The sequence below is a fragment of the Salvia hispanica genome, chromosome 5 (assembly GCF_023119035.1).
Source record: "Salvia hispanica cultivar TCC Black 2014 chromosome 5, UniMelb_Shisp_WGS_1.0, whole genome shotgun sequence".
NCBI classification, from domain to species: domain Eukaryota; kingdom Viridiplantae; phylum Streptophyta; class Magnoliopsida; order Lamiales; family Lamiaceae; genus Salvia; species Salvia hispanica.
Window position 1 is genome coordinate 19,647,155 of NC_062969.1, and position 20,098 is coordinate 19,667,252.

General features: G+C 38.5%; 3 protein-coding genes and 1 long non-coding RNA gene across 14 annotated transcripts; 2 read left to right on the forward strand and 2 right to left on the reverse strand.

Moving 5' to 3' along the window:
- Positions 1 to 4,740: 4,740 nt before the first annotated feature.
- On the forward strand, positions 4,741 to 8,783 carry LOC125190224 (heterogeneous nuclear ribonucleoprotein 1-like). 6 transcript variants are annotated; one of them, XM_048087463.1, is made up of 7 exons: positions 4,761 to 4,791; positions 4,908 to 5,005; positions 5,082 to 5,189; positions 5,507 to 5,733; positions 6,032 to 6,992; positions 7,081 to 7,226; positions 8,289 to 8,783. In XM_048087463.1, exons 4-7 carry the CDS (start codon positions 5,512 to 5,514, stop codon positions 8,562 to 8,564), a joined length of 1,605 nt encoding a protein of 534 aa, XP_047943420.1. In that variant the 5' UTR covers positions 4,761 to 4,791; positions 4,908 to 5,005; positions 5,082 to 5,189; positions 5,507 to 5,511; the 3' UTR covers positions 8,565 to 8,783. The 6 variants fall into 6 exon arrangements, with proteins under 6 accessions (XP_047943423.1, XP_047943421.1, XP_047943420.1 ...); XM_048087466.1 differs by lacking the exon at positions 4,908 to 5,005 and having other exon boundaries at positions 4,741 to 4,791; positions 5,512 to 5,733; XM_048087464.1 differs by lacking the exon at positions 4,908 to 5,005 and having other exon boundaries at positions 4,742 to 4,791.
- A 1,173-nt stretch (positions 8,784 to 9,956) lies between these two features.
- On the reverse strand, positions 9,957 to 10,530 carry LOC125186433. Its single transcript, XR_007170445.1, has 2 exons — positions 10,448 to 10,530; positions 9,957 to 10,357 (listed from the first exon to the last, which is right to left on the reverse strand). It is a non-coding gene; the product is annotated as an uncharacterized LOC125186433 (long non-coding RNA).
- Positions 10,071 to 14,387, forward strand: LOC125186430 (protein TORNADO 1). Its single transcript, XM_048082789.1, has 2 exons — positions 10,071 to 12,788; positions 12,876 to 14,387. Exons 1-2 carry the CDS (start codon positions 10,071 to 10,073, stop codon positions 14,253 to 14,255), a joined length of 4,098 nt encoding a protein of 1,365 aa, XP_047938746.1. The 3' UTR covers positions 14,256 to 14,387.
- Positions 14,388 to 14,744: 357 nt separating this feature from the next.
- LOC125186431 lies at positions 14,745 to 17,408 on the reverse strand. 6 transcript variants are annotated; one of them, XM_048082790.1, is made up of 2 exons: positions 17,258 to 17,408; positions 14,745 to 16,289 (listed from the first exon to the last, which is right to left on the reverse strand). In XM_048082790.1, exon 2 carries the CDS (start codon positions 16,263 to 16,265, stop codon positions 14,976 to 14,978), a length of 1,290 nt encoding a protein of 429 aa, XP_047938747.1. In that variant the 5' UTR covers positions 16,266 to 16,289; positions 17,258 to 17,408; the 3' UTR covers positions 14,745 to 14,975. The 6 variants fall into 6 exon arrangements, with proteins under 6 accessions (XP_047938747.1, XP_047938752.1, XP_047938751.1 ...); XM_048082795.1 differs by having other exon boundaries at positions 14,745 to 15,757; positions 15,815 to 17,407; XM_048082794.1 differs by having other exon boundaries at positions 17,234 to 17,406.
- Positions 17,409 to 20,098: the final 2,690 nt, after the last annotated feature.

The following is a 20,098-nucleotide window of genomic DNA, read 5'->3' on the forward strand; positions in this document are numbered from 1 at the left end:
TTTTGAATGAATTTTTGAGAAATTGGTCAAAAAGCGAGGGGTAATTTGGTCAAATTATAATTATTGGGAGAAAAATAATAAGAAAAACTAAAAGAAAATAATATGAAAAAGTGAAAAACCTTATTCTGAAATATTCGCATGCATCAATCACATTTTCTGAAATCACATATTCCGAAATCTCTCTATCCAAATCCACCATAACCTAAGGTGTTCCTTGAGAAACCAAAAGTGTCTCTAGACAACCCATTACCAATACAAGTCTACAGAAGAGCCCACACATAGGGCAGGAACAGACATGCCTGAGGTTCCAGAACCACCGGTTCCAGTTCCGGAAACCAGGGCCTAACCTTGAGCGTATTTTGCAGTTACGGTTATGGTTCGAAAACTGCCAGTGCCTGTTTCAGTCCTGAACCGGCTGTTTTTCGCGGTTCAGTTCGGTTCCGAATCGCCAGTTTCCAACATTTTTTTGGCAGTCTCGGTTCGGTTTTACGATTTTCCGGTAGTTTTTCTCACTTCCGACACAGTTTCAGTTCCGAAATTTTGGAACCTGAACCGGCCCACGGTTCAAAAAGTAGCGGTTTTGATTCCATTTAAATCTCACGGTTCCAGTTCGGTACCATAACCACCGGTTACGATTTCGTGGTTAACCACCCGAACCATAAATCTTGGGCATCTCTAGGCAGGAAACACAAGATATCATGTTATTGTTGGTAAATAAACAAGGCAATCACAAATATGAAAGAGGATGAACACAAGGAATTGTTTACCCAGTTTGATACGATGTGTATCTACGTCTGGGGGTGATGCCAAGCCAGAGATTTCACTATATAATTTCCAGAATGATTTTACAATGAGGGGGCACCTCTATTTATAGGTAAAATAGAGAGCCATAATTCTAGTCAAACTAGGAAACATATCTCACAAGGAAACAAATCCTAAATATGTTAAGAGATATTTTAGGCTCCATAATTAACAGTCATGCCATATGCTCCGGAAGATGAACCAAGGTATGGAGCAACATGATCTGACTACAAGCCTACCTTCTTCATAGAAGATGGATAAAACTCTGAGTTGCCATTAAATTTCCTTTTAAACGCTGATGGATTAGCAGGTGTCTTCATTCTACAAAGGAACATAATGAAATAAGTATTTTCCATTGAAGATATACATACTGCACTCCAAATTTCTTACACTCAGCAGTAACAATCTCTAGCAAATAAGACATTTAGTGAGCTAATATCCCTTCCACAAGCAGTGAAATTTATTTGACTACAGCACTTCAGCAAAGATTCTTACAGAATCATAAATAACACAAGTTAATGAATGCTATTTGACAGGGATTTGTAGCCTTTGATCTTTTATAGTAGATCATTGATATCACAAGTCCAGAAGCTATTTGACAAATATTTTTACAAGTTCATGAAAGAAAATAGCTAGCCTCCAATTCAAAAGTGAGATAAGACCTATGTGGGAAAACATCTACAACAAGTAACTCCAGGTTGACGATGTCATGATACATATTATTATAAGCCATATCCAATATTTACAATCATATAGAGCACATAATGACAAAACTCCTTAAGATTAGCCTAAATACAAAAGCTTAGTGAGTATTTACAAGTTACAACCCATTCAACTTCAAAATGCACCAACATTAAGAGGGTGGTGCCCACATATAATATTACCAATGACTGACGAAACTCTTCCCACTCTTACACACTTGTGAGAAAAGTTCTTTGAATTCATCACGTATGCTTGCAGTAGGGGCTCATTTTCAACTCCATTGTTAGGTACAATCCATTTTTCTTCTCTAATATTAGCGTTTTTCATTTCAATCTTACTTTTATCCACAATTTATTTCACTATTTTAATGATTTTTTTCTCTTTTAGTTTTCAATTTAGAATACAGTATATAATTGTTACGCAACCTACAGATAAAGGAAGAATTGAGACATTTAGAAATAGAATAATATATTAAAATTAAATAAATAATAAAATGAATTTTAGCCAAATTTTGCAACTAAAAAATGTTGCAATAAGGCTGGAAAATCATCCACAAGCTCAGGGCAGAGCGTTGCGCTTGCAACTGATTTTCCAGCAATGTACAATAAGGTCACAAAATTTAGCTGCTCCGGTGGCTGCATTTTGTGACTTTATGGTAGATAGCCTTACCCATTAAAATTATTTAATTTATCATAATTATCTCAATTAAAAAAATAACTATTGTGATAAACTAAACATGCATTGACTACCTATCACGAAAGGTTGCAGTGTCAGTCTGCATATTTTCTTGCCTTAAGGAAATAAAAAATACCAGTGTGGTATTGTACTAAACGAATCTAATAATGACATAGTCTTTATTGCTATTTACTGAAGGACGAGACCTCAATATATTTAACTTTGAGCATACATAAAGAAGTAGTACATCATTTTAGAAGATAGAAAACAAATCAAAACTAAACAAGCACCTTACCATTCGACCCAACTTCTGAGATGGCTCAAGTCATCGATGAAGTACTCTGTTCAGATGGTGAAATTCGAACACCAACTTCTAATTCATGATCTAAGGCGCCATTTATTACTAGCATATATCTTTGGTAATAAAATTGTAGTATGATTGTATATGTACATAATAGTTTTAAGTTCAAATCACAATTAGAATACATAAAAATGGGACATAGAAATCTTTCAAATATAAATAAGTAAAAATGTTGAAGTTAATACTCTCTTTGTACCCTATTAACGGTACATTTTTGCCATTTTCGTCCATTCCCATTAATTGTCGATTTTCACTTTTTTATCATAGATAGTAAATAAGTCTCACATTCTACTAACTCATTTGACATTTTATTATAAAACTTATTCCGTCCCAGAAAGTTTGTCCCACTTCTTTTTTTCACTCGTTTGGAAAAAATAATATTCCATCTGTCCGCGAATAGAAGTCTTATTTCTTTCTAGCACAGATTTTAAGAAATATTAATGATATGTGTGTGGAATGAGTTAGTGGAATGTGAGACCTTTTTACCATTCATAGTAATTATGAACCTCTTATTCGCAGACAAACCAAAATAAAAAAATGAGATTCTTATTCGCGGACGGAGGGAGTAATAAATAGTTAAACATGAGAGAGCGTAAAGTAAGAGAAAGACTAATGTAAGTAAGGCTATTTTTTACGGAGTACATTATACTCACTTTTTTTTATTACTCTCCCCATTTTAACTATATATTATTGTACTTTTATTTGTGCAAAACGAGTGCAAAAGGGGAAGTGGGACAAACTTTCTGAAATAGAGGGATAAAAGTGGATTTATATTCCAATTAGAGCATCTGCATCGCGTCTCGATACGGGCTCGATCTCATCTCGGAGAGACGAGACCGCATCGAGACAGTGATGCAAGCCTCCATCTCGTCGCCGTCTTGTCCCATGTCTCGCCCGGGAGATGCAGCTGGCGAGGTCCCGTTCGTCTGTGACGCCCACTCGCCGGCCCGCAAGTGGGCGTCGTTTATATCCGTTCAAAATGTTTTTTTTTGTTTTTTATTAAATTCCGTAAAAAATCAAAAAATAAAAAATTCCCAAAAATTACTAGCCGTTTTTTTTTTCAAATTTTTAGGCTTTTTTTTTTCTATTTTTTTTAAGCCCCAATCAATTCTATAAATATCAAATCATTCCCACAAATTATCCACCATAAAAAAACTCTCTATTCTCACTCAAACACTCTACATTCTTCATCTCAAAACATTATTCTTCTCCCAAATTTTAATCCATTTATGGATCCATTTGAGCAAATGCGTCGAATAATGGAAGAATCGCTACAAGAAGATCGACGTAGGGAGGAAGGAGGAAGCCGCGGCGCATCAAAAGCGACTCCGAAAATACATCCATCGTGACTGGACATGCCCAAGGTTTACCGAACCGGCAGTTAAAACCGAAACCATAACCGTCGGTTACGGTTCCGAACCGAAACCGTCGATTTTTGAACCGTGGTTCGGTTTAGGTTAAAAAAAATTTGAACCGAAACCGTGCGGAACCGCCGGTTCCGAGCGGTTCCAAACCGGAACTGCAAAATTCAGGCGGTTCGGAACCGTGAAAAACCATAAAAAACCGTCGGAAAACTATCGGTTCTGAACCGAAACGGAAACCGATGATTTTGGAACCGGAACCGTAACTGCAAAACACCCTCGCGGTTCGGTTTCGGTTCAACAATTTCCAAAACCGGAACCGCCGGTTCCTAAACCATGGGCACCTCTAATCGTGACCGGGAGGAAGCCGCCGCAAGGTTGGTACGCGATTACTTCTGTGAGAACCCGGTATGGGGGGAGATACCTGCTTCTTTGCCTCCATTTTTTTTATGATTTGAGTTTTGAGATTTTGAATTTAACTATACAATTTTTAAGTATTTTAAATTATGTCTTTTTTATTTTTTGTTTAAAGATTTTAATTAATGTGCTTTTTATATTTTTTTAGGATTTTAAATTGTAATTTTCTTTTATTTAATAAAACGTGTTTTTATTAATTGAATTTGTTGAAAATAAAAAATAAAAAATGAAATTGAATGAATAGTTAAGTGATGAGATGGTTAAAAAATGGAGGAATGCATATGTTCTCTCTTAGTTGGGACCTATGAATAATGAAAGAATGAGACGGTATTGAGACGAGGATGCGGAGATAAGACGGATGGCCTCACCGAAATGGACATATTAAGAACGAAAAGTCATACTCCATGTTTTTAAAAAATAAGATAAATGTGTATGTAGTTACAACGCAAGACATGATTTACATAGACATTTTGGGTGAGAATTCTTTTTATGCTTCCCTATGCGAGTTTTTATGCGGAATTGTAAATTATATCTTCTCTCAACTAAGCTAAAGAATTCCATTTCTTCTGATTTTGTTTTTGTTTAAAAAGGAGTGGAATAACCGAGAAAAAGAAAAGGAAGAGAAGGACCTTTTTCATTCCTCTGATTAGATCTTTGTTTAACTCTAATTTTTCTTATTCTTTCAATGGTGAGGAACCAACTGACATTGATGATTTGATTCTGTTTTGTGTATTTGTCTGATCTCCGTCAATTCTGCGTTTCAGCTTTCCAAATATTGAATTTTGATTGATGAAGGATCCGATGAATTTACATTAAATCCTTCGTTGTGATCACTGATTGCTACCGGATTCCTGCCTGATTTTCTGGATAAGGTGTGCCTTTTTCTTCTTTGTTCGATGAATGAAGGATGCAATCATTTTATTGTAAATCCTGCATTTCCTATTTGATCACTGGCTATTTGTTTATTCTCGGATCTATTAGATTTAGCTTTAGATGATGATCAGTAGTACCGGTGGAATTTTCAATTCCTCTGTGTTCTCGCAACAATTATATAGTTTGATTCGATTCTGACAGTATTTAATTAGTAATTGGATTAATGCTGAATAGGGAGATATTTATTCTTTTAATTGTAGTCTTTTTTGTGATTATTTCTCCATTCATGCTCTATTTTACATTTTCTTTATTTTAGAAAAGATGGAGGTGGATCAAGGTAAGCTCTTTATGGGTGGGATTTCTTGGGAAACGAATGAGGATCGTCTTAAAGATTATTTTGAAACATATGGGGATGTTGTGGAGGCAGTGATCATGAGAGACCGAACCACAGGTCGTGCTCGTGGCTTTGGCTTTGTTGTCTTTGCAGACCCTGCCGTTGCTGAGAGGGTGGTTAAGGAGAAGCACATGATTGATGGACGAACTGTAAGTTGGTTTGGCCGCATTATGTGGAGATTAGAATGCATTAGAAAAACTCAACTGTGTTCACCAAATGATAGCTGTTTGTCCGAACCAATGCCTTGGTAAAGTAAAAGTTAATTCGTTGATTGTTAATTTTACTACCTTATACAATGCAAACGTTTCCTGTTTTAGCTTATAGCCAGAAACGGAAGCCAATTGAATCTTTTAGACCTTGTAGGTTTGCGTTTCTCGATTCTTCTGTTGATGCAATTTGCAGCTGTCTCACTTTTTGGTGCAAATCTTTCATTTTATTTTCTACCAGGTGGAAGCCAAAAAAGCTGTTCCTAGGGATGACCAGAACCTTATAAACCGGAACAGTGGCAGCATGCAAGGTTCACCAGGACCTGGACGCACTAAAAAGATATTTGTAGGAGGATTAGCATCTACAGTCACTGAGAATGATTTTAAAACTTATTTTGATCAGTTTGGTACCATAACAGATGTTGTGGTGATGTATGACCACAATACGCAGAGACCAAGAGGTTTTGGGTTTATAACATATGATTCGGAGGAGGCAGTAGATATGGTGTTGCATAAAACTTTTCATGAACTCAATGGTAAAATGGTTGAGGTAAAGCGAGCAGTTCCTAAAGAATTGTCCCCGGGAGCCAGCCGGAGCCCACTTGTTGGTTATAACTACGGGTTTACTAGACCCAACAATTTCCTGAATAACTATGCCCAGGGATATAATCTTAGCCCAGTTGGAGGTTATGGAGTTAGGATGGATGGTAGGTATAGTCCTCTAGCTAGTGGTAGAGCTGGTTTCTCACATTTCGGTTCTCCTGCATATGGACTTGGTGTCAATATGGAGCAAGGTTTGGGTGGTGGCTTTGGAGGGGGCTCTAACTTCAACAGCAACCTAGGCTATGGCCGTGTTCTGAACCCGTATTTTGCCAGTAACCAGAGCAGGTACAACACACCAATTGGTTTCAATACAAGTAACAGCAGAGGTGAATCTTTTCTAAACTCTTCACCCAGAAGTGTATGGGGAAACGGTGGACTTAATGCTTCCCCAAATGGTGCCGGTTCTGCTTCATACTTTGGTTCTGGAAGTGGTGGTTTCGGAGTCTTCGGAAACAATGGAACAAACTGGGGTACTTCCCCTGTTGCTGGGTCCCTCGGAGGAGGCTCTTCTGGCTACAATGGTGGAAACTTTGTCTACAGAGGTGGAGATAATAATTTTTCTGTGGGAGCAGGAGGATTTGGAAGAAACACTGGAACAGGTGTGGCTACAACATCTTCATTTCCTGCCTCAACTGGTGATTATGAGGGATCCTACGGGGACTTTTACCGAATTGGTTCTGTGTACAGTGACCCGACATGGCAAACTGCATCTTCTGAGCTCAATAATTCTAATTCGTTTGGCTATGGGCTTGGAAACCCAGAAGATGTTGCCGCTAAAGATTCTGAGGATTATGTGGTCGGATATGACCTTCCAACTAGGCAATCCAGTAGAGGTAATATTTCTTCTTCTTGATCTAAAGCTGTACCCCTCTTTATTTCCTTATATTAGTGCCTGAGCTTACCAATGTGCCTGGTCATCCAATTTATTTTCTTGATGCATATTTATCCTTTTATGTCATTGCAATGAATGGAACTCGTATGATATTACTTACTTTTCTGTCAACTGAATTCTATTTCATATTTTCATATGGGCTCCAAAAACATTGAGTGTAACATGGTGCTAAGTTTTTCTTGTATCGATCCACTTGTTAAAGCGTCCAAATTTTGAAAACTTGAACCTATAATTTTAGTTTGTTTAGGGATGGGTTAACTTTATAACAGTTGTCAGAAATAGACTTGTCTGCTGTTGTCTGATTCATTCACCATTAAGTGCCACATTGCAAACTCTTATTGAAGCTATCTATGGACCAAGCCTCATTTATTGGCACTTTTTCAATCACTCATTTTAGGCTGCTTTCACTGTCACAGTTTGCTTCAACTTAAATCTCTTCTTTGTTGTAGACCGCAGTCTGATTCATTTGCCATTTTTAGCTGCACATTCTAAAATTATACTCCCTCCATCCCATTAAATATGAAACATTGCTTTTCGGCACGGCATTTTATGCAGGATTGTTTTGTGAGTTAATGAAGAGAGAGTACTGAAAGAAAAAAAAAATAGAGATGATGTTGTTTCTATTTTAGGAAACATTTCATATTTAATGGGACAACCTAAAAAGGAAAACGTTTCATTTTAATTGGACAGAGGGAATAGTTGTTTGTGGGCAACCTTCATTTATTTGCACTTATGCATTCACTCATCTGAGGTTGCTTCAACTGAAATCTGTCACTGCATAAATAACAAACCAATTATTGGTTGAAAAGCATGAAGGTTATGGGCATTATTTAAGTTATCAAGAGATGAAGAAATTTATCTCTCTCTCTCTTGACTTACCCTGAGAATTGAGAAAAACTGATTGCTTAGAAACCTAAATAAACTTAGACGAGGATTGATCAATCATCGAATTGTGCTGAATGGTTTTGTCCGTAGAGCTAATCCTTGTCTCCACTTGCTTCAGGGATTGCTGCTTAGGAAACTTCAGAGGTATGAAGATAATGTAGGAGATGAGATTTTTGAGAAGTTGCGGGTTGTGAATTTCGTACGTATCCCCCACATGTATACACAAACAGATATATATCTCATGTCATTACAGAGAACTAACAGGGATGTTGGGTTGAAGCATAGATGTCAGAAGGATTTTGTGAAGGCTTTTGAAAATATACGATCAATATTTTGGTTGAGATGTATATCAGATTGCGGGAGGAGGATCCATACGAGTTTTGATTTGTTGTGAGAAGACGCAGTCAAGGTAGAGTTTTCTTCCTTTTTTGTATTCATTTTCCCCCTGTTTTTTGGCTCTAATGACTGGCTGAAATTTTCCTTTTTTTTTCTGGGATTTGTATTCGTCTCCAATTGTATGTGTGAATGCTAGCATGATATATAAAGAGGGAGTTTAAGCCTTGCTAGGTTTCCCTTCAATAAAAATACCGATATGATTATGCGTTGGAAATAAGTATCATAGTGTTAACTGTTTTATGTATTAACTTTTGATTGTAAAATCATCAAAAAATACGATGAGTACTGATCTTATATCTTTTAGTATGAGCTACTGAAGCTTATTTTCACAATTTATGAATTATTTTAAGGAGTTCATTACTTTGGCGAAAAAATCCCCTTGATTGATTCAGTCAAAAATGCGTGATTGACCAGAAAATTGATGGCGGTTTCAGTATTCGATACGTTGAAGAACATATACATATCGACTATCGTTGTTATATATCCAACATATATATCGGTTTTCTTGTACTCGAAGACAAAATATTTTGTAATGAAACAAGATGGATGTAAAATAGATGTAGATTGCGTAGTCAACGTTCTCTAATAACATTCCGCAAACGTAGTAGCACTGATGAGTTAATGCCTAAAGAGGAAGGAGTGTTCGGCGTGCAAGATTATATTCTATGCTTAAATATGTATTATGTTTGGTTCATGATATTCAATCTCATGACGTAATCTTAGATAGATAGTCATTTGATAATTAGTCATAGCAACCCCTCCCACTAATAATCTCATAACTTAATCTTAGATTATATGTTGCTACTATTTTATCTAGTAAACCAAACATCACCTAATGTGATAAAGAAGTGATGTGTGAGTCTGTGACATAATGATAACATGTACTCCCTCTGTCCCATTAAAATGAAATATTTTCCTTTTTTGTTTATCTCATTAAAAATGAAACGTTTCCTAAAATGAAAACATTTCTATCTCTACTTTTTCATCTCTTTTACTTTACTCTCTCTTTATTAACTCACAAAACACACTACATAAAAATCTGTGTCAATTCCCAAATGTTGCATATTTAATGAGACCGGGGGAGTATAATCTTGCATAATAATGATATATCACTGTTACAAAATCCCTTTGCATGCCATTTATTCTTTAATAAAGAAGAAAAGTTCCTTTGGTAAATCTTGCATAATAATGATATATCATTCTTATAATCCCTGGCATGACATTTAATCTTTTAGTAAAGAAGAAAATTTCTTTTTTCCCTTTTCCGCGTTGTCAGGATTCTTTGATTGCTGCAACGGGAAACAAAAGAAAGAAAATCCTAATCTCAATTAGTCAAAAAGGTTCAGGATTCCTTGTCTCAAATATAGACTCCCAATATCCTCTTTTCCTGTTTAAAAAGTCAAGCAAAGAATGACCAGTAAAGAATCCAAGAACAACAAACAAACTAAAACTCAATCAAACTCAAAACCAAACCAAAAAAAAATGCAATAACACCACACAAAAAATGGCAGACTTCAAAGATCTGGAATGGGCAGCGCAAGGGCTGGAATCCGGCAGCCTCGACGTCGACACTGTCTCTTTCACCCTATCGGAGCCACCTTCATCTTGTTTTCAAGAAACAGCAAACTCCATCAACTTAAACATATCCAAAAACAGCCTCACACGCTTCCTCAAACTCCTCACAAATCCAACATTGAGAAACATAGAATTCCACCTTATGCAATGGGAGCTGCAGGAAATGAAACATCTCCGAGAGCTGCTCGAAACCAACCCCAGCATCGCCCGCCTCGCCTTCAAGAGAAACACCTTCAACACAATCTGTTTCTCCGAGCTGTCGGAGGCTCTGAGAGACAGCAAATCCGTTAAGGGAATAGTGCTCACCGAGTCAGGCATTGGGCCTCAGGGTGGTGCAGCCCTCGCGGCCGCGCTGAGGGACAATCGCAGCTTGGAGGAGCTGCGGATATGGGAGGACTCCATCGGCTCCAAGGGGTCCGAGGAGCTCTCCAAGATGATCGAGCTCAATTCGTCTCTCAAGGTCCTCACTATCTTCGACTCCAAGCCGGCCACTGCCACGCCTCTCGTCTCGGCTGTTTTGGCCAGGAATCGATCGACGGAGGTCCACATTTGGAGCGTTGATCACCGCGGAAGAAGCTGTAAAATGGTTGAGTTTGCACCTGAGAACTCCACTCTTCGGGTGTACCGCTCGGATGTATCTGGGGCGTGCCATGTAGCTTGTGCGTTGGGGCGGAACACCACCGTGAGGTCTCTAGACATGAGTGGCGTAAAGCTGAAGTCGCGGTGGGCCAAGCAGTTCCGTTGGGTGCTCGAGCAGAACCAGACGATTAGAGAGGTGAACCTATCGAATGCGTACCTCAAGGACAAGGGTGTGATCTACGTTGCGGCCGGACTCTTCAAGAACCGGACGTTGGAAAAACTCTGCCTCGATGGGAACTCCTTCGGTGGGATAGGCGTCGAGCATTTGCTCTGCCCTCTCACGAAGTTCTCGCCTCTGCAGAATCAGGCCAACACGACCTTGAAGTCGCTGTGCTTCGGGGGCACGAGGACCAGGATTGGCAATGCAGCAACGCTTGTGCAGATGCTGAGCAGCAACGAGAGCGTCATGTTCTTGGGCATACACGACGACAACAGCCTCAAGGCGGGAGATATTGTCCAGCTCTTCAGGAGCTTGGCCAGGAACGCATCTCTCAGGCGCCTGTCCCTGCAGGGCTGCAAAGGGGTGAAGGGCGATGCCGTCTTGCAAGCCATAATCGAGACGTTGAACGTGAACCCTTGGATAGAACACATTGATCTTGAGAGGACGCCTCTCCATGTTTCTGGTCAAGCAGAAGCTATATATCAAAGATTGGGTTACAACAACAGCCAAGAAGACACTGAACCCGAACCTGAACCCGGGATCGATGTGTTGAAAGACTTGGAGATGACTGTGCCCAAATGCGCTAGGGTGTTCCTCTGTGGTCAAGAATATGCAGGTAAATCTACTCTCTGCAATTCAATATCGAACAACATTTCGCCTTCGAAGCTGCCATACTTGGATCACGTGAGGACTCTGGTGAACCCGGTGGAGCAGGCCATTAGGATCAAAACGTGCAGGGACGAAGACACCAAGATCTCGATATGGAATCTTGCAGGGAAGCACGACTTCTATTCACCCCACGATCTCATGTTTCCCGGGCATGGAAGCCCGTGTTTGTTCCTCATTGTGTCCAGCTTATTCAGGAAGTCAAGTAATAGAGAGCCAAAAACCCCTAGTGAGATAGAGGAAGACATCCAATACTGGCTAAGATACATAGTCTCCAACTCGAGACGAGCAGCTCAGCAGTGCATGCTTCCCAGTGTGACAATCGTGCTAACTCACTCGGACAAAATGGATCATCAGTCTGACAGCAGCTTCGGGGGCATTGTGACTGTTATCCAAAGACTGAGAGATAAGTTCCCAGGCATGGTGGAAATTTATCCGAACGTGTTCACGGTGGATGCAAGATCATCAGCATCGGTCAGTAAACTCAGCCATCATGTCCGTAAAACAAGCAAGATGATTCTTGAAAGGGTTCCTCGGGTATACCAGCTCTGCAACGATGCTGCAGAGCTGTTAACAGAATGGAGACGCGAGAACCACAACAAGCCAGTGATGAGGTGGAAGGAGTTCGAGGATCTATGCCAAGTCAAGGTTCCGTCCCTGAGAATCCGTTCAAGACATGACAACAAAGACAAGGTAGAGACAAGGAGGAAAGCAGTGGCTACGAGTCTGCACCATATTGGAGAGGTCATTTACTTCTATGATCTATGCTTCTTAATCTTGGATTGCGAGTGGTTTTGTGGTGAGGTACTCAGTCAGCTAACAAGATTAGACACCAGGAAGCAAGGCATGACTGAGAGGAATGGATTCGTATGCAGAAAAGATTTGGAGAAGATTCTGATTGCGAGCTTACAAAGTAACACACCTGGAATGGGGTTGAATGTCTTTGAAAATCTAGAAGCTAAAGATCTAATACAGATGATGCTGAAATTGGAGCTTTGCTGTGAAGTAGATCCATTAGATCCAAATTCAGCGCTGCTGATTCCGTCCAGCTTGGAAGAAGGCAGGAGGAGACCTCAGAGATGGCAGCTAAACTCCCCGGAGGCTAAATATGTAGGAAGACGCCTTCAATGTGATGACTCAAGCCACATGTTCCTCACACCAGGTTTCTTTTCACGCCTACAGGCAAGTTCGACTAGGTCCTCTTGCATTTTCGCACTCTGTCCTCTGTTCCTATTATCGTAGAAATATAATTGTGTTGCTCAAATCTAGGTACATATGCATAACAAAATCATGGAGTTGAAGAATCAGTATGGAGCATCATACACTCTCGAGAAGTACCTCATCGTAATAAACATAAACGGGATCCATGTCCGTGTAGAGCTTCAAGGAGAATTAGGTTATTCCATTGATGTGCTAGCATGCTCCACGAAAAGCACAACGGAAATGCTCAGGCTCTTTCAGCAGCTCATAATCCCAGCAATACAGAACCTCTGCCTAGGCATCACCATGATGGAGTATGTTATTCGCTCTGAATGTGTGAAAAATCTTATACCTCCGAGGAACCGGAGGAACCAATTCGTGCCTCTGCAACAGTTAAAGCGGGCACTGCTCTCAGTACCTGCTGACAGCATATATGATTATCATCACACGTGGGATCCAATCGTGGATTCAGGAAGCCAGATTTTAGGACCTGGTTTTGATCTTGCTCGAGATTTGCTGTCAGATGATGATTTCAGAGAAGTGCTACACAGCCGGTACCATGACCTGTATAATCTTGCTATGGAACTCCAAGTGCCAGAGGAGAACAGCACCGAGCATCGTACAGCTGCCTCTGAAGAAATAGCTAGCTCAGTTGATCCAACGTTTGTCGGGATAGCCAAGGGTGTTGAAGCAGTTCTGCAAAGGCTAAAGATCATCGAGCAAGAAATCAGAGACGTGAAGCAGGAGATTCAAGGCCTTAGATATTATGAACACAGGCTTCTGATTGAGCTGCATCGCAAAGTGAACTACCTGGTGAACTACAATACGCAGGTCGAAGAGAGAAAAACACCAAACATGTTCTATTTTGTGAGAACTGAGAACTACTCCAGGAGATTAATTACCAGCTTCATATCAGGCATGAGAGCTCTCCGGTTGCAAATGCTATGTGAATACAGGCGAGAAATGCATGTGGTTGAAGATCAGCTTGGGTGCGAACTCATGGAGGTGGATAACATCACCATGAAGTGCCTGGCTCCACATATGAAAAATTTCATGAAACTAGTTACATTTGCTCTTAAAATCGGAGCCCATTTGGCAGCAGGTATGGGGCAGATGATACCTGATTTGGGCAAGGAGGTTGCACATCTCATCGATTCCCCTATGGTCTATGGAGCAGCAGGTGCTGCAGCTGCCGGGGCTGCAGGAGTTGCTGTGGCAGGAAACACGAGTAGAACCATGAGCTCAAGAGAGGTACAGCAACAGCAACTCAGAGCAGCTCAACAATGGCTGATTGACTTCTTGAGAGAGCACGGATGCTCGACTGGGAAAGACATTGCTGAAAAATTTGGATTATGGCGAGTGAGATACAGGGATGATGGTCAAATCACGTGGATTTGCAGGAGGCATATGTACACCAGAGCATGTGAAATAGTCGAAGCCCCGATATGATGTATATTCCCTCAGTTGCAACTCTAGTTTTAAGCCTCAGGAGCTTGTTTGTTATCAGATGTTGGGTTCATGTTTCAAACTAGAATATCAACATAGTTTAGCAATTATACAAGGTAAGTAGCAGAAGCAAAATGGGAATTAGAGTTGAGATTTGTAAAATGCAATCAAATGGCCAAATGAAAGGAGACTAAAATGTCACCATTAATACACAGATTCGATCAATTATTTAAGTACTAAAAGTAAGATGATGAACATTATTAGAAATGGTCCACTCACCCCCTTAAAAGACGTCATGTCTTGCCTACCCACGTGATGGAAGTCCGATATGTCATTCCGGCCCACATGTGCAGGGTTAAATGTCTAAATCTTGTCCCACATCGACTTGGTGAAGATCCCATATAATCTATATGTGGAATCAGAGGCCTTATGAGGCCTTTTAAAGGGGGTGAGTGGTCCATTTCTAATAAACGTGATAGTAGCAAAAGGCCATTAAGAGTAAAGTGGCGAGATTAAACAGCAGAGGTCTTAAATGTACATTACAAGTAACTCAGATGGCACAAGACTCATACAACATACAAGTCAGTATCTTTTTTTATCATCTAATACATAGCCAGATAAAGTACACCACCAGATTACATTACATCTAAATGCTACTACTACCATCAGTCTCCATTTTAGTCACTAAAGTCACCTGTGTATCCTGGGAACCTCAACAATTGCTCAGAAGAAAGCTCTACTTCCATAAAATACTCGAGAGCCCGAGTTCTTCGATCCTGGAGTCTTCTGCCCAGAACTCGTTGAATTCTCTGAGCTGGTCGGCCCGTTTTCAAAGTCCATGGGAAGCTTCATTTTAGCTAAGGATTCAGTAAATTGCTGCATGCTCTTCATGTACATATCCACTATGTCCTGCTGAACCACCTTTGGCTCCGGCACTGTGATAACGGGCTTTGCAGATGTATCACTTGACACCCCACCTGATGCATTACTGTCCACATCAACTCCGTTGGCAATTTTTTCCTTGGATTTGTCTTTAGGAAGTGAAACGAGTTCCTCACCCGGAGATTTTGAATCTTTTAGAGTCTCAGAAGACTGAAAACTCACGGGAGCTGATGCAGAGGAACCTCCATTCGTTGATGTGCTGCTCGGAGGAGAATCAACCTTTGGGGTTGGTCTTGAACATGTAGTTCGCATCGAGAAACTTTCTTCATGCTGGACTTCAATCTCCGAGCTAACCTGATTCTCAGTATCAGAACTGACCAGGCTATCTGAACTTGGTGAGTCCACATTGCTACATGGCATCCCAAAATATTCTTCGACCATCTGGTGATTCTCATTTGCAACATTTGGGTCAGGAAACTCGATCTTATCCATATCATCGGGAACAGACTTGGTAGATTCAGTGTCCTTGGTCATTGAATCAGTCTCCACATATGTGGGTGGTGCCGGGATTGGAATGACTTCAGGTTGCACTCCAATATAAGTGACGGACAACTGAACGAATCCTGCGGGCGAGTGGAAGAGATCAGTTGAGGAAAGAGAGAACTCCTTTTCCAACTTACCATTGTTAAGGAAGACTTCAGATATAGGCACCAAAGCAAACCCAAGAAGCTGATCTTCAAGATAATTCCTCACCCTGCTTAACATCCATATCTCACATTTAAGGGAGGAATCAACTTTGCGAATATTGAGACTGAGATTCTCATTGAAAATCGGGTTTGCCCCACCACCATTGATGATCTTGGTAGAGACTGTCTTCTCAGGATCGCTAGTAAGACAAAGTTTAGCATAAACATCTTGTTTCTGATAGATGCAAATGTTGTGGATATCCCTAGCTTGGTGTATGTAGACCTCCAAAGCACCTACGAACTCCTCCAAGTTACCCACTGCACTTCCCTTCTTCTGGAAATTGATTTCCCTTGAAAAGTGGCTTGACTTGTCTGCAGTATGCTGTTTCTCAGACTCCGGGAAGGAGCTCTTGAGCGGTGAAACAACCAATTGAGGGGAGTCCATGAGTAGGGCTCAAAACAATAAAACCTGTGCACGAAGATGCAGGAAAAACTCGTTATATACTGCATTAGCTATTGGCAACATATAGGCTAACCTACCATCTACTCTTTTACGTTTTGTTCGAGATTACAAAGAATTATACCCGTATAAGTAAGACAAAAGATCAGCACACCATTCTTCCCATTCTCCACAAGTATTCTAGCAACAAGTTAAAACATAGTACTAGTATTTTCCAAGAAAGAAACTATATGAAAGATATCAATGACAAATGCAGATGGTTCTCAAAGAAGAGAGGACAAAGCCAGAGCTCAAGAAAGCATGTGTTCGGAAACGAGAAAGAATATGCTCTCTCCCTCCCATCAAAGATGACCCAATTTTCTTTTTGGTTTGTCCCAACCAAGATGACTCATAACTGAAAAAGAAACACCTTTATCGCTACTTTATTCACCCTCTCTTACTTTATTCTCTTCACTTAATACACAAAATAAATCCACATAAAATCCAGTGCCGCCCAAGGAAGAGGGGAGTAACAACTTAACAAGCCTATGGTAGAACAGTGATAGTCGAAAAGCAGTAGGAAACACACAACCCACAAAAGGGTAATTAAGAAGAAGTCATACAATCGTTTAAACAAACAAGTTATGATATGAAAATCTCACTTAAATCACCGAATCGACCAACCAAAAACGGAAGGAAATCAACACATGTAATTCCCGTAAGATCTTCCAATCATGTTCAACTCAAAAGCAAACGCCCCGAATCCTAAATATATAGACGAATTTAACCAAAAGCATCACAAATTGAATTCACCTAATACCAATAAAGCTACCATCTTTAACTCACATCAAGAAAACAGCACCACATACCACTCCCACACGAGCTTAGAATCATATCAAAATATCAACTACTACAATAATCAAACCTCCCCAAAAAAAATCAAGAAAAGGGGGCAAACAATGAATAGCTACAACAGTTAATAATTATCTCTGCTTTGCCTTTTATCCCCGAAGTCAAATCGATTTTTGTGCAGAATCTGAGGCTGCAATCCAAAGCAGGAAAAATATAGCCCTTTTGAGGAAACACAAAGAAAGCAGAGTGCTCGAGGTGTAGTAACAGTTGAAATAATAAATAAAAATGTTGTGATAAGATTACGGGATTGAAGCCTGTCGGAAATCCATGTCAGAATATTTATTTTATTCTGATAATTAATTGAGGCTCCTTCTATTCAATTGTGATTAAGAGCACCGGACTCAAACTCATTTTGGTATTGCAAATGTCATATCAAATACTCTCTCCATCCCACATTTGTAGTAACATTTAGTTATGGCACGAGTTATAAGAAATTGATGGAGTGTGTAATTAATGAAGTGAGAGGTGAAGTGTGTAATAAATGAAGTGTGTTGGTGGAGTGAGATGATGGAGTGTGTAATAAATGAAGTGAGATATGGAGTGATGATGGAGTGTGTAATAAATGAAGTGAGATGATAGAGTGAGTAATAAATGAAATGAGATGGTGGGTTCCTTTTTTACTTTTTGGTTTGTTATTTTTATTTCAATTTATTTTAATGTAGATAATGGCATTTGGATGTAATTTTAGTGAATAATAGGGTAAAATTTTATGTGCAAATATGGTAAATTCTAAATGTTACTCCAAATGTGGGACGAACTTTTATGGTAAAATGTTACTACAAATCTGGGACGGAGGGAGTATAATACTATTAAAAAGAATATTAGTTCTTATACTAAATTCAAACTTAAAAGAATATTCTCTATATTAGTTTCTCCGTCCTGACTAAGATGACACATTGCTTAGCCGGCACGGGATTTTAGGAGTTATTGGTTAAAGTGTTTAATTGGAGAGAGAAAAGGTGAGTGTAAGTATTAAAGTAGAGAGATAAAGAAAGATGGATATTTTAATAAGTGTAAAAAAAAGTGGTTGAGTGTATTAATTGGAGAGGGAAAATTTCCAAAAAGAAAATGTGTCATCTTAGTTGGAACAAACTAAAAAGGAAAACGTGTCATCTTAAGCGGGACGGAGGGAGTATATTTTTTACTCACAAAATTTGAAAAAAAATTGATTTGAGTTTAGTGTAAACCTAAAGATATATATTTTTTTTCCCAAAAATAAAAAATGAGATTAGTTTTAGAGTACTATTAGAGCTAATCACCTGTCTCATTTTAGGTGTTAGTATACCCTTGGAGATGGTCTAAGACCAGGTAACGAAATTGTTCCCCATCTAAGCTAGCAATCTGAGTTCGATTCCTGATGAATCCAATGAATTATTTATTATTTACTTTTATTCTCTGCCTGTTTTTTGTGTGTGTGAGCTGGTCAAGCGACAGAGAGGTTAATAATACCCGAAAAGGTCTAAGATTAAGTCCTTCGTGGCACGACCTTTAAATTTATGTTCATTTAACCATACAAAAAACTAAGACAAAAAAAACCTAAGACCAGTAACAAAGCCAGTAATTTTATATTGGAGATCCAAGTTTTAGATATCCCTCCGACCACCATTAGGAGTCTCATTTATTGGCGACGCAAGTTTTAAAAAATGTTAAGAAAAATGGGTTAAAAAAAGTTAGTGGAACCCTTCTTAAAGACCGAACTAGAGACCAAATTTAGGCCACTCATTTTTCTTAATCTTATGGTTATGATTAATTTAGAATTTATTTAATATTTTATTAAATAAAAACTTTTTAAATTTATTTTTTTAATTTTTTTTTAAAAATTTTTTTAAAAAAAATTAAGTTTTTTTTATTTATTTTTAATTTTTAATAAAAAAAATTAATTTTTTTTTTAGATTTTTTTTTTTATTCGATAAAAACTTGTTGGAGTAAATAATGAACTATATTCACTACATAATGAACTAAATGAATGTATGTTATGAAGTAATTTTTCGCATTCATTATATACTGAATTTACTTCAACTGAAAGATAATTATGTCATAACACATTATGAAGTAATAAAATAATAAAATGAAGTAATAAACTAATGCAATGAAGTAGTAAACTAATGAAATAAAGTAATAACATAACTGAATGAAGTAATAGCATGACTGAATGAAAGTACTCCCTCCGTCCCATAAAAGTTGAGACAAAACTTTTGGGCACGGAGATTAAGAATTTATATTAAATAAATAGGAGAGATGAAAAAAGTAGAAAAAATAAGAGAGAGTAAAGTAAATGATGGAATAAAGTAAGAGTGATTAGATGTTTTGTCTTTAGTTAAAAAAAGAAATGACTCAACTTTGTTGGGACGGACTAAAAAGGAACACGACTCAACTTTTTTGGGACGGAGGAGGTAATAAACTAACGGAATGAAGTACTAAACTAATAGAATGAAGTAATAACATGATTGAATGAAGTGATAAACTAACGGAATGAAGTAATAACCCTAAACCCAACTGAAAGATAATTATGTCATAACACATTATGAAGTAATAAACTAATGGAATGAGGTAATAACATGATTGAATGAAGTAATAAACTAACGGAATGAAGTAATAAGTAACAGAATGAAGTAATAACAAGAATAAATGAAGTAATAAACTAACGGAATGAAGTAATAGCACGACTGAATGAAGTAATAAGCTCATAACAATAACATGACTGAATGAAGTAATAAACTAACGGAATGAAGTAATAACCATAAACTCAACTGAAAGATAATTATGTCATAACACATTATGAAGTAATAAACTAATAGAATGAAGTAATAGCATGACTGAATGAAGTAATAAACTAACGGAATGAAGTAATAAACTAGTAAAATGAAGTAATAGCATTAATAAATGAATTAATAAACTAACGGAATGAAGTAATAGCACAACTGAAT

Excerpts from the sequence above, each read along its gene's own strand:
- LOC125186431 (XM_048082790.1), bottom strand. The coding sequence starts at position 16,265 with ATGGACTCCCCTCAATTGGTTGTTTCACCGCTCAAGAGCTCCTTCCCG.
- LOC125186430 (XM_048082789.1), top strand. The coding sequence starts at position 10,071 with ATGGCAGACTTCAAAGATCTGGAATGGGCAGCGCAAGGGCTGGAATCC. Across the intron at positions 12,789-12,875 it reads GTTTCTTTTCACGCCTACAG|GTACATATGCATAACAAAAT; the intron begins GCAAGTTCGACT and ends GCTCAAATCTAG.
- LOC125190224 (XM_048087466.1), top strand. The coding sequence starts at position 5,512 with ATGGAGGTGGATCAAGGTAAGCTCTTTATGGGTGGGATTTCTTGGGAA. Across the intron at positions 5,734-6,031 it reads ACATGATTGATGGACGAACT|GTGGAAGCCAAAAAAGCTGT; the intron begins GTAAGTTGGTTT and ends ATTTTCTACCAG. Across the intron at positions 6,993-7,080 it reads TGGAAGAAACACTGGAACAG|TGACCCGACATGGCAAACTG; the intron begins GTGTGGCTACAA and ends TTCTGTGTACAG.